The sequence below is a fragment of the Phycodurus eques genome, chromosome 8 (assembly GCF_024500275.1).
Source record: "Phycodurus eques isolate BA_2022a chromosome 8, UOR_Pequ_1.1, whole genome shotgun sequence".
Taxonomy (NCBI): Eukaryota; Metazoa; Chordata; class Actinopteri; order Syngnathiformes; family Syngnathidae; genus Phycodurus; species Phycodurus eques.
The window spans coordinates 27304217-27317049 of NC_084532.1; the positions used below are offsets into that span (position 1 = coordinate 27304217).

At 43.6% G+C, this 12833-nt stretch overlaps 2 protein-coding genes across 7 annotated transcripts in view; one reads left to right on the plus strand and one right to left on the minus strand.

The window, feature by feature from the left end:
• wwc3 (WWC family member 3) overlaps positions 1–5434 on the plus strand; it is a 32774-nt gene extending 27340 nt beyond the window's left edge. Inside the window, exons 16-22 of one of the 3 annotated variants that reach the window (XR_009769004.1) lie at positions 437–607; positions 822–971; positions 1050–1217; positions 1725–2060; positions 2894–2998; positions 3091–3334; positions 4820–4906. Coding sequence is in view for 2 of the 3 variants with exons in the window: in XM_061682992.1 (XP_061538976.1) it covers positions 437–607; positions 822–971; positions 1050–1217; positions 1725–2060; positions 3207–3334; positions 4820–4892 (1026 nt within the window). In the remaining variant the exon portion in view is untranslated. Of the gene's footprint in view, positions 1–436; positions 608–821; positions 972–1049; positions 1218–1724; positions 2061–2893; positions 3335–4819 lie in introns of those variants that run through there. The other 2 variants (XM_061682992.1, XM_061682994.1) reach the window with 2 other exon arrangements.
• On the minus strand, positions 4849–12831 carry traf3ip2l (TRAF3 interacting protein 2-like). Of its 4 annotated transcripts, XM_061682998.1 has the most exons (10): positions 11536–12828; positions 10644–10707; positions 9495–10024; positions 9386–9422; positions 8308–8372; positions 8146–8243; positions 7115–7210; positions 6922–7035; positions 6772–6846; positions 4849–6290 (listed from the first exon to the last, which is right to left on the minus strand). In XM_061682998.1, the coding sequence occupies exons 2-10, from the start codon at positions 10670–10672 to the stop codon at positions 6144–6146; spliced, it is 1191 nt and encodes a 396-aa protein (XP_061538982.1). In that variant the 5' UTR covers positions 10673–10707; positions 11536–12828; the 3' UTR covers positions 4849–6143. The 4 variants fall into 4 exon arrangements, with proteins under 4 accessions (XP_061538982.1, XP_061538979.1, XP_061538980.1 ...); XM_061682995.1 differs by having other exon boundaries at positions 6772–7035; positions 11536–12831; XM_061682996.1 differs by having other exon boundaries at positions 6772–7035; positions 10644–10712; positions 11536–12831.
• Positions 12832–12833: the final 2 nt, after the last annotated feature.

Sequence of the window (12833 nt, forward strand, 5' to 3'; positions counted from 1 at the left end):
ACCTCCTCATGAGCGAGAAGTTTTCCTCTGCAACGGAGCATTACAGCGATCGATTTTAACAAAACAAGCCTTCTCAAATGTGTCTAACCTTAATATTTTCACTCGTTATTGTCTAAAAAACATTCAGACTTTAAATATAGACAACAAATATTCCCCATGGCTTTCACAAAACGAGTAACCAACCAATAATATTGAGTTTTGAAAAAAAATATATCCATTTGACCATATTTGGACATACAGGGTTTCTGCCCGACAGCCATGATATACAGTAATAGACGTTTTCGACATGCTGTCACACTTGCGTCCGGGTGGCAATAGCTCTGATGGCACCACCGGTAAACAAACTCGCACATGTCATTTGACAGATGTACAATTATTGAGAAAACAGTGTAAATGGGTTGTGTGTGTGTGTGTGTGCGTGTGTGTGTGTGTGTAGGGCAGAGCACAGGTGGGGCTGGCTGAGTGCGAGGGGAGTTCAGAGATGGTCTACCACTGGCTGAGGGTCCAAATGTTCACCGGGGCAGAGCCTCAGAGGCCCGAGCTTCGGGGTCAAGGCCAGCGGCGACATCACGACGGGCCCGAGGACGAGCACAGACCCAGAGCCCAGGTGAAGACTGCTTCATAATAACCAGTCTCTTAATAAAACACAGTCAAACTAATCACTCCTATTTATTATTGTCTTTCATTTTTTACTTCTATAAATGAGCTGGCTCATCTGTCCATTTTCTAACTCAAATTCAAAGTCAAGCCCTTGAGCACAAAAGTTTGCCCAGCCCTGCTTTAGATGACACATGACATTTAAGCGTTTCTCACCATCCCAGGAGAGCACGTGCGGCCCGTTGTCCCGCGTCGACGGCGACCCGGACTCGGACCCGGACCCGCCGCCGAGGCTGCAGACCGAGTCCGTGGACAGCGGCTGCAGCAACAGCACGCCGTGCGAACGGACGCTGGGGAAGGTGGCCGCGCTGAAGGTTAAAGCGCCGGCAAAAGTCTCTTAAAGATAGGCCGACGCAAGTCCGAAGCGTCATGCCTTTGTGGCGTCCCGGCAGGTGGAGAAGGCCACCATGACGGAGGGACACTTTGCGGAGGTGGTGCGAGTGCGGGGGAAAGAGAGGGGCGGCGCACGCTGGGGACACGCGGCGCCATTCATGCGCGGCGGCACCATCGTACGCTCGCAGACCTTCTCTCCCGGAGCTCGCAGTCAGTACGTCTGCAGGGTGCGTACAAAACAATTGTGAATAGATGCCACAAGATGGTGGCAAAGCGCTTAAACCGTAGACGATCATAAACCGATAGCACCGCACGTCTAGCATGTACACGTTCGTGAATGCGTGTTACATAAACAACCGTATTCAGTAATTCAATGATTCAACACAAACAAAAGTAACATGCTAGCGCAAACTGACAGTGTGACATCACACATTGGCAAACAACTATGCGCGCTTGCACGTTACACCAGGATTTCATACTTTTATTGCTTTCACCTGAGCACAAAAAAAACGGTAAATGTGTTTCAGCAAATAAGGGAGGATAGGTAAAAAAAATAAATCTCCGAATGTTAAACCACGAATATGTGGGGGGTCACTTTACATGTGTACACAATGTTGGTGCAAAGTTTTTACAGTCATGAGCTGTCACTTGTTTATGGAGTCACTTATTTATTATATTTTATTTTTTGGGAGGGGAGCTCTTGTAAAAGTGTGTTTCTTTTTTTATTCTTCCAGTTGTATCGCAGCGACAGCGACAGCTCCACCCTACCAAAGAAATCGCCGTTCGTCCGAAACACGCTAGAGCGGCGGACGCTGCGCTACAAGCAGCAGTCGTACCGTTCCTCGCTGGCCGAGCAGCCCACGCGTACCTCCCTGGACCTGGAGCTGGACCTCCAGGCCTGCAGGACGCGCCAGAGGCAGCTGACCGAGGAGCTGAGCGCCCTCCGCGAGCTCAAGCTGCGTCTGGAGGAGCCGCCGCCCCTTCAGCCCGCCAGCCAGCCCGGAGAGCTGCCCAACTGGGCCTTGAGGGACGAGCGCTTCCGCTGCCTGCTGAGAGAGGCCCACAGGCAGGTCAGACGGAATTCGCTTGTGGCGCAAATCCATTTGCCCCATAGAAATGAAATGATTTGGAATGGAATCCGTTCCTGCCCGCCCACCAAAAACAAACAAAATCATCGTTCGGAAGGTGCAATTGAGCCGAAAGCCTGTCACGCGCGGGCCCGCGCGCGCGCACACACACACACACACACACACACACACACAGTGTTGGGGAATAACTACGGCAATTACATGTAACGTGATTATGTAATTTACTCACAAGATTTATGTCATTTGTAATCCATTACATTACTGGGAGAAAATGTGTAGTTCGATATACAGTTGCTGTTGGAAGTTTCCATAATTACAATTTTTGTTACTTTTGAAAATTAGTTGCAAAATCTCAAATCTCTTTTTTCATATGACTTCCTGCTAAAGCCAGCGCTTGTGATTGGCTCTCTCTGATCATGTGCCATTCTGCTGTAGTGTCAAACATGACCTCAAAACGCCACCTGGTGGTGCAATCTATTAGTTTGTCTGAGAATGGGAAAAGGTTAGACTCGCTGTAACACTTTTGAACACGCAAAAGAACTTCATATTTTTTTTTAACGAAACGTTCACTTAACTGGGTGCTGTAGTAGTTTAAATTGTGCACATTTGTCATTAGGGCAACATGGTATTGTATGGTGGTGTTGCACATCATTTTATCAGTTTGTTTGTGTCAAGAATACGTGGTTAAGAATAACGATGAATAATTGTCTCCACTTTTTTCAGGGAAGCAGCCAGGGTCCTGTTCAAGCATTCATTCAAAATGAAGTAATCAAAATGTAATCAATGAAAAATGGTTATTTTGTGAGTCATGTCAGGAGCCTGGAATGCATTATCAGGAATCCCACTCGTGTTGGAGGCAGCACACGCCCCACTGCGTCACGTCGTTGCGTCAGCATCGCCCGCCCCTTCCCGTTACGTTTGTACGCAATAAAAGCAATACAGTTTGTTATAATTTTGTCAGTAGTTTATAAAATAAACCAAAAATCTAACACAAAAATGTGCTGTTTTTAAGGGTGGCTGGAACGCATTAATGGCATTTCAATTCGTTTCAATGGGGAAAATGGATTTTTCTTTTCCATCATTGTGGCTGCGTCAGCGCGTTGCAGCGGTCTGCCGTTGTGGTTGCAGGCGGGTCAGAGCGAGCGGGAGCAGCGGCAGGAGGAGGAGGTCGGGCGCAGGCTGAGGAAGGCGTCCAAAGAGCTTCTGCACATGAGGGGGCCGAGCCACAAGGAGCCGCTTCGCGTTCACACCTTCAGGTCAGCGGGCACCGGCCAATTACACTCTCATTCGCTGCCGCGCGTGTCGCTCAACTGGCCAGGCCCCGCCTTTTGAAGCCACACACACTCAAAGTCACACATACTACAATGTGGACTATGCGGGTGGTGACAAAATTGAATCATTTGAATGGAGTATATTATTATTTTAGAAGTACCATAAATGATGCTGTTTTTTGGACTGTACCTAAATGAATGTTATATTAAACAACGCATTTAAAAAAAAAGTTAATGTTATTGTTGAATATAGTTAACGGGACTATAAAAGCAAATGGTATTTGTGCTAAAAATGTGAATGTGCAAAATACAACTTTGATTTAAATTTAAGAGAGATATTTTTTGAATATGGGAAAAACCAGTAACAGTAAATCCTTCAAAGACAGTGTTATGGTCTCAAAGTAGGGTTTCAAAACAGGGATAGCGTTTCAAATAGGGGCTCAAATTAGGGTTTCAAAACGGGGTTAGGGTTTGAAATTAGGGTTTCAAAATGGGTTTAGGGTTTCAGAGTAGGGTTCCCAAACGGTGTTAGGGTTTCATAACCGGGTTAGGTTTTGAAAGTAGGGTTTCAAATCAAGGTTAAGGTTTGAAATTACGGTTTCAAAACGGGTTTAGGGCTTCAAAGTAGGGTTTCAAAAGGGAATTTGGGTTTCAAATTAGGGTTTCAAAATGAGGTTAGGGTTTCAAAACGGGGTTAGGGTATCACATTTGGGTTTCAAAGTAGGGTTTCAAAATGTGGTTAGGGTTTCAAAATGAGGTTTGGGTTTCAAAACCAGGTTAGATTTTGAAAGTAGGGTTTCAAAACGGTTAAGATTTGAAATTACAGTTTCAAAACAGGTTTATGCTTTCAAAGTAGGGTTTCAAATTAGGGTTTCAAAACCGGGTTAGTTTCAAAGTAGGGTTAGGATTTCTAATTAGGGTTTTAAAATGGGGTTAGGGTTTCAAAGTAGTTTGTAGGTAAAAATATATATATTTTTGAAAAGCCATACGACATAAAAGGTTAATGATCAAATTTTGATAGAGATAATATAACAGTGTAATCAAACATCCTAACTAATGAACATTTGACTCTTAATTTATTAGTATTAAAAGTCAAATGTTCATTTTTACGACAGGCAAAATAGAAAAATATTGTCGACTGTAAAAAATGTATATCTCAAGTATAATACAATGAAACAATTCTAAATAAAATCACAGAATAACACACTAATCAAAAGTAAATTGTTTTTAGCATACGGTAAAATAAAAATGTCGAATTTTTGGGTGGATATTGAATCATCATCTATTAAAGCACCACTTCACAGCTATCACTTTCTTTACGTAACTTCTGCCAACAAAACTTTTAAATGTAATCCAAAAAACAAAAAAAACAATGATAAAGAAAATTGCAGAGCATTTTGAGTTGAGTAGGCCAAAATTGTTCCGGTCTTTGCTGGTCCCATTTCTGACTGGAGTTGCTTTTGACCCCAGAGAGAAGATGGCTTTTTTCACCAGACCAAGGTTCAACATCCACGTACCTCCTTTGCCGGCTGACGACGTGTGACGCTCGCGTCGCATGACATGAAGTATTTGTGCTACTTTCTACGCGCACGCAAGTCATGAAGCGTTTGTGTGTCATGAAGAAACTCTTCTTATTCCCGCACGAGTGTGTATTCTGCTTGCCAGGCGGGAACAACAAAAGTTTAAGAAAATAAAAAAAGAAAACACGAAAGCTACTCACTGTACTGTAACTTATTTTATAGTACTTTTTCCTTGAAGGAAATTTGAACAACAGCAAAACAAACAGACAAAAGTCATCGAATAAAACCTGCTTCCTGCTTTTTAAGTGTATTTTGTAGCTTTGGAACAAATAGCACTTCAGTGTTTGTACTTATCCGAAAAGCAATGTATTTACATCAATGTCACTTTGTTAATCCACTTTTATTACAGATGTCCTTTTTTGTTATTGAAATTAATATTATTTCATGTACTTTTCACTATACGGATGAAACACTGTATTCAGATTATTATTATTTTTTTTCTAATGATGTCTGTATGAGCATCTGCAGTGTTACCTCTTTTGTGAAAATAAAACTATTAAACCACTTTTTGACCTGTTGTGCGAACAGCTGCGTGGCGGTTGACCCCGTTCGGGCGGAAAGAGTTGAAAAACCGCAAGCGCTGCCCCTCCACGTCGCTTGCGATTTTTCTAGCGAAAAGACGAGTGCTTGATTTTTTATTTTTTTTTAAATGCGTTTATTTTTTTTTATAACCAAAATACTTTTTTTTTGGAAGGATTTATTTTTGAATAAGAACCTTTAGATTTTATTTCTTTTTTTTTTTAAATCAAAAACTATGATGAGATTGACGTTCCGTTCATGATTACCGAAATCCAATCCACACACACAAAACGAGTCATAAAAAGTCTTTGAAAGAATAACAAGGCAAAATTCTGGGAACTTGTGAGCGCTTTCCCCTCATCGTCTTTTCATCTTCTCAGCGGTCCTGATGTTCACCGATACGCGCGGATGTCCGTCGCACACCGACCGCAACGTTCTTGACCTTTTCGCCATGATGTCACACGTACCTTCCGGGTGGCAACAACTAGTAAACACATTTGTGTGTCATTTGACCAAGGCAGAGCTGTTGAGAAAATAGAGGAAATGGCTTGACTGATGTGACACACCAGTCAAAAAGAAGACCCCCATACACATTTTTTGTCATCATTTTCAGTTGAAGTCAGCAGTAGTCAATCCCTTTCTGCCACCCAGAAGTACCGTGCCACTTAGATGGTTCACGAGAAATATGAAAAAGTTTATATTGGGATGGAGACGATGGTGGGGAGTTCTCCGACGGGCGGCGGGTTGTACTTCTCAACCCTCATCAACCGTCGCAGGATGTCGTCGCGGTCGCGCGGCCAACTGTACACGTGTGTGTTCAGCAACCAGTTTGGAACGTGAGACTGCGGGCAACACACAGACAGACACGTGGGGGGTTTCATTTCATTTTACACTCGTATAACAGTGAGAAATGTTCAAATGTTTAAAAAAAAAAAAATAACTGCCTGTGTCAAGTGTTTTATTATTTGACTGAGATTTTTTTCATGTTTTAATATCGCAGTAGTGAGCTTCTTTTTACACTTATATAACAAGTAAAAATGTTGATTTCTTTCGGGGTTTTTTTTCTTTTAATTGTCCAGACAGTTTCGCATTTGGGAGTACATTTCAGTTGTATTTAACTTAGTACAGTACATTTGAAGTTCATCTTTACGAACTGTTCCTTTAATAACAGTTATTCAGGTACAATTTTTATTTAACTTTTACGTGCAATACATTTTAATTGACTTGTAGTTGAAGTAAAAAAAAAAAATAAAAAATTGATGGCGTGGGATCTACATGCCGCAACTCTGGAACTGAATCCAGATGAAGACCGTACTCTCGTACCTTTTTAGCCCCGGGGAACAAAATGGGTATGAAGCGGAAATTCTTGCTTCCGTTCTGAATGAACTCATTCTGGAGCTGAATGAAAGGAACCCACAGTGTCAAAAAACATTTGAAAAAGCGGACTACCGCAATGTTTTGCGCTTGCGGAACCTGTTTGTGGATGTAGACGGTGTTGCAGGTCCTCTCGTCGTTGTCGGTGCCGACGTGGGAGGCGGTGACCGTCTCGTGGTACTTGGGGCTGATGATGATGATGATCAGGTATTCCTTCTGAGGGGATGCACACCGGCGGGTCAGGTCAGTTCGCGCTCCTGACGGAAACCTTCCCCCCCCCACCTCCTCCCACCTCCGAGGGGCAGCTGCGACTTTTTACCTCGCTGAGGTAGCGCTCCATGAAGTCGATCTTGCTGATGCTGCGGAACTGCTGCTCGAAGATGTCGATCTGAAAGCAGCACATACGACAACAGCCGTCCTTCTCAGTGCTGCGAAGTACAAATACTTAAGAGAGCTTTTTCAGGCAGCCTATCTGTATGGTACTTGTACTTGACATACTTGACTATTCATGTTTCTGGTGACTTTTTTTTTTTTTTTTTTTTTTTTACTCCCTACGTTTGAAAAAATTGATATGTATAGGCTTGGGACTTTTTGTCTTTTTTAACCCTCTGACAACATGATGTTAAAAAAAGACTAAATAGAGGTACTTATAAGTCAAATATTGGTGTGTGTTTTTTTTTTTTTTTTGTGGCAGGGCTCTGAAGGTTTATTGTACTTGTGTTTTTAACAGCTATTTTTGAACGTTTTCTTTATTGTTCTCAGGCCTGATACTCGCAAGTGTGGTACCACTCGTAGTATGTGGGCTCCCTCTAGTGGTTACACAAAGAATCACCGAATTTGATCATTCAATGTGTGCATGTTACTGTGGCTAAACCGTTTTTACATCCAGTATTTACAGAACATTTGTTAAGTACAGTTCGGTTGTGTTTAACTTTGAAGTCAAATACAATTGGATTTAATCTTTTAAAACTGTTATCAAACATTTTAGGTAATTCTCTTTCACTATTTAAGACCAGTATATGTATTTTCCTTAATCTAAGCACAGTGTTGGGACAGTACAAGTACAAATATTTAATTACTGCACTTATGAAGTTGATTTTTCAGGTATGTGCGCTTCATTTGGATATGTATTTCTCTGACGGCTTTTTAGTTCTACCGCCTACATTTGAAAACACATATCTGTACGTTCTTCATACCACATCCCAGGTGGGATTTGCCTTTTAATTGCAGAATAACATGATTTCGACAGGCGAGCGTCAGTGATGTCATTGCAGTAATCCCCCGCGTATTTGCGGTTTGTATTTAAAAACTACAATCTCGTACGTGCGTGTCGAAGCCGTTGTGTCGCAGCAGAGCGACGAACTTGATGATCTCGTTGAGGTGCGCGTCGTCGTCCGCCTCGTACGTGACGAAGACCCTCCCTGCACACGTCACAGGGAGACGTTAAAGACGGACGGCGCTATTCGGGGCCCGAGGGTCACTCACTCTGCTCCAGGGACAACGGCATGCTGTGCGTCGGCGGCTTCTCGGCGGCCGGAATGCTGCGGCCCCTGAAGTAGAAAACAAAAACAAAACAAAAAAAAAACATTGACGTATTGGTGAAGTTGGTCAATTGGACTTCTGGAAATATACCGTGGTTCAACGTGCCTGCTATATTTCAGATTTTCAAGCAGTGTTTTTTTTTTTTTTTTTGTTAAATAGGTTTTTACAGTAAACGGGTAAATCTGAATTTAGGGTTGAACAGTTTCTGCGTAGTACCTCAGTGTGCCACAACATGCCGAGCAGCATCGAGCTCGACTGGAAGAGTTGCAGCGCAAGTAGAAGAAGTAAGGAAGACGTCGTTCCCACCGAGTAGAGAGAAAATACGCCTTTATGCGTTGATGCTCCAATTGTTAAAGTAGCAGTTGGTTGAAGGTTTATAACTACCGTAACATAGATGCTAATTTCCGTTAGCCCTTCTATGGTGTTTCGCATCATATGTTAGCTTTAAGCCTGCAGTCTTAATTGTCATTATATGCAGTTTGGTTGAACCGTCTGCTGTTTAAATGTACAATGTTTAATTCCATTTTTTTTTTTTTTTTTTAAAGTGTGTTTTTGGAAAAATAACATTCTAAACAGATAGAATCTAAATAGAATCAAATGAACCTGAATTTGAACGTCGGGAAGTGTTAAACTCGGGGAAGTGTGATGAACTGTAGAAATCAAAGGAAGCTTTAACCAGAAGACCAATAAAAACAAGTGACCAACATTATTAGTCATTCTTACAATGAGAAGTAACTTGAGACACATTGGCCAAATATGTTCAACTCTATGACATGTTTAAAGATCAGCCCATGCAGGATTGACCAATTAGAGAAAACGGGGCAGGGGCTGTCCCAAATGTTTGCAAAAAGTAAAAATAAACATCCATGCTGGGAGATGTTTATGAATTTGTTTTTCTGCTTTTGAGAATAGATTCTTTGTGATCAGACTCCGGCCTTTTTTGACTTGGACATTTTTGCAACATGAATATCTATTTAGTTAGCTTGCCCGCTAGCTCGCGAAATGAGTGCAAAGAACTCACGTTGGACTGAATCGGCCCCAGGGAGGTCTGCAGTCACCTGCGTGTGGACAACACAAGCAAAGTTGAGAACAGCGCCGCAACGGTGCAGCAGCAACAAGTCCAGACTCACAGTGCCGCGGTGCGTGAGCCACTCGGCTCTGAGGCCACGGCGGCTCGTCGCCGGGACAACGGGCCCAGCAGGCGGCGCCCGGGGGCGAGCACACGTAGGGCGGCGGCGTGTGGTGCCGGCCGGGCTCCTCGGAGCGCAGCGAGCACGGCTGCTCCAGGCTCGACGCGGACCGGAAGCTCCGGCCGCAGCAGCCGCAGAGTTCTTCGCCGTCCGACCCGGACGGGGCGCCGCTGCCGAGATGTACCGACCGGTCCGCGGAGAAGCCCGCCGGCCGGCTGCCGTCCTCCAGGCTCGGGAACGGAGCCGGCGGGAAGGAACGGTAGCTCAGGTCGGGGCGGGAACGCTCATCCGGCTCGCTTTCCCGGTCCCCCTCCGAACTCCGCGTACCGAGCCGAGAGGAGCCGGAGGCGATGGACGAGCGGTCGTAAAGGGAGGCCGAGTCCGGTTTGGAGGCGCCGGTCGAGTCTCGCTGCTCGCCGCTCATCGTCTCATCGTCCTCTTGGGGCGTGTTGCTGTTGCTCAGAAACCAACTGGACAGAAGCACTTTTACAGTTTAACACTTTAGTCGAGGTTTTTCCACCACGACGTCACACAGACTTCCAGGTGTTGAAAATCGCAGATGGAAGCACTACTAAACAAACTCGTCCACGTCATTTTACCACGGCAGGATTTCAGCCTTCTTCTCTTCGACCCGAGTTCGAAGGGTGACGGACTGCAGGCCATAATTTACAATTTCAAATTACCGTCATTTTTCGTGTATAAAGCGCACCCATGTATAATACGCACCCTTCTACCTATGTATAATGCCTTTTTACAATCCATGATTTTACTTCTCCCCATATGATCCAACCATGAAGTATTATCTGTATTTTGTTAGCTTTTTCAAAGAATTATTCTGAAGTTAAGCACTTTATTTGAACACATAATAATCTATAATGTATTTACTCGCTCTTATTTAAAACATCCACACAATTTATCCTGATAACCCAGAGGTTCTGCTGGATTCATTCAGATGTGTTTTTTTTTAAGGAAATTAAAAAAAAATAAAAAGAAACTTTTCTGGGCACGGCCCCAAACACATTTTTGTCATCAGCCCAACGGTACCCACGCGCTTTTTGTGCCAGCCGGAAGTAGCCTGGCGTCACTCACCTATTTGGAGATTTGCAAACTGGCAGCATCCTTCAGTCTCCTCGCACCCATGTGTGTGTTCTCGCTGCACTTGACACAAAAACCAAAAAGAATTTTGGAGTTTATGTCGTACTGTCGGCCATCAAATTTCACATGCCAATCATTTTAGGTCGTTAGAAGACAAATGTTATCAGGGCCCCTCAAATGTTTGGCGTCCACCAACAATATTCACAGAGGATAACGATAATATGCCTCTGAGTATTGTTGTACTGTATCTGGCTATATTGTTGTTGTTGTTGTTGTTTTTTAAATATCCATTGGGTTACTCATATCTCAAGGCACTACTGTAACTTTATTGGCTCCGATTTAGTCGTATCCTTCAGATGGGTTAATGACAGGCCGCAGTCGGGCCTCTGTCACACACACAAACACTCGGGGACTTTCTGCGTGTGTTTGAAGTTTAGCCGTTGACACGGTTGGCCCACGTTCAACTTTGAAGACAAGAACCAACAAACCAAAAAGAAAAAAAACGTTGAGGTCGATTACAAAACTAACTTACAAGTTGTTTGATAATAAGCATCCGCGCGTATAAACACAAACTGTACAATCTATGAAAGCTATTTTTCTTTCCAACTCTCAAGTGGTCGACTTCAAAGTCCCCACCGACGCCTCAGGTATTTTGTTCCATTCAATGACAACATGTAAAATGACATTTGCGGCTATGTGTGTGACCCCAATCAGGTTTCTCCCCCCCCCCCCCCTCTTCGTCCAATAGCTAAACAAGAAAAATGTTCCAGAACATTCATTACAACAATATTGCATAAGTGTAATGTTTTTGTTTTTTTTTTGTTAACCTGTGAGGTTGCAAATTCTACACAAGCTACATGAAGAATCAAGAATCCGATTCTCTTACCGTCGCTCCAGCCTGCGTTGGCGGTTGTGAGAATCCTTACCGGCGACGCCCAAACTCCCCACGCCGGAAAAAACGAGCTGACTCGGCGGGCTACTCGGAGGGCAACGGTCCGCCGCGTGGTCCTCTTTGTCTCCGGTTCTCATGGGAGACGTTCGCTCTGTTCAGGCTCGCGATTGAATGTGAGGTGACGCGCACTCAAGTCTGTCTGTGGCTTCCGCCCGGTCACGCCTGCCGCCGACTTCCCACGCAGCGTCGAGGTATTAACTCAACTTCACACAACACGCGGAGCCGAAGCCGGATACATGCGAGGACGAGTTCCAGTAGCGGACGGTGCCGGGTTTTCAAAACGAACAACCCTTTCCCATTGTCCTGCACATTGATTTGATTGGACATTCAATGAATAAAGATGATTCTGATTCTGATACAGTTTCAAAGATTCATTTAAACAACCTTTAACATGGACAAATGATGTCCCAGCTTCCCAAAATTTGATTTGACCATGAAATATAATACAAATCTTTTAGAAATGTGAGATTTTTTTTTTTTTTTTTTTACATATTCGTGTTAGTCCTTATCCCAGCTATACTTTTTTTTTTTTTTTTGGGGGGGTGGAGGTGGGTAGAATCACTGTAATGTGCTTTGTGTCAAGGTGCTACTAGCGTAAATGCCGTGTGGCGTTATTTCTTTTTTTGTTTTTGCTAATTATATGCTAAAAACTAACTTCTGCTACTGTCGGGCCGTTCGCTCAAATGAGGAGTTTCAAGTATAATAAAACAATGACATCAAAATATCAAGTTGCACGAGATGGGCCGATACATAAACAGACGTTATGAAACGGTCTGCGCAACGTGTCAAACTGGTGGCCCGGGGGCCAGATCCAGCCCGCCACATCACTTCATGTGGCCCACAAAAGCAAATCATGTGCGCCGACTTCATGCTTCTTGCGAAAATATCAAAATTGCAAATTGTCTTCACTTGTCATGCAGTCGAGAACTCGCAAGCATTTTTTTTGTTGCCAATCCCCCTTTTAAAATGGTTTTCATATGAGTTGGAAAAGCATCTTTTTAAAGGATTGTGATTTCAAAACTAGCCACCCATCCATTTTTGGTGTATTTGTACTTATACAAATTGAAAATTCATTTACGTCGGTTCACAGTCATAACGGTCCTCTGAGGGAAGTCATAACTACGATGCGGCCTGTGATCAAAATGAGCTGGACACTCCTGGTCTACACCGACATTTATTGAAGATTTCCTTGATTGTTCTCACCCTGACCTAAAGCACACGCGCACACACGA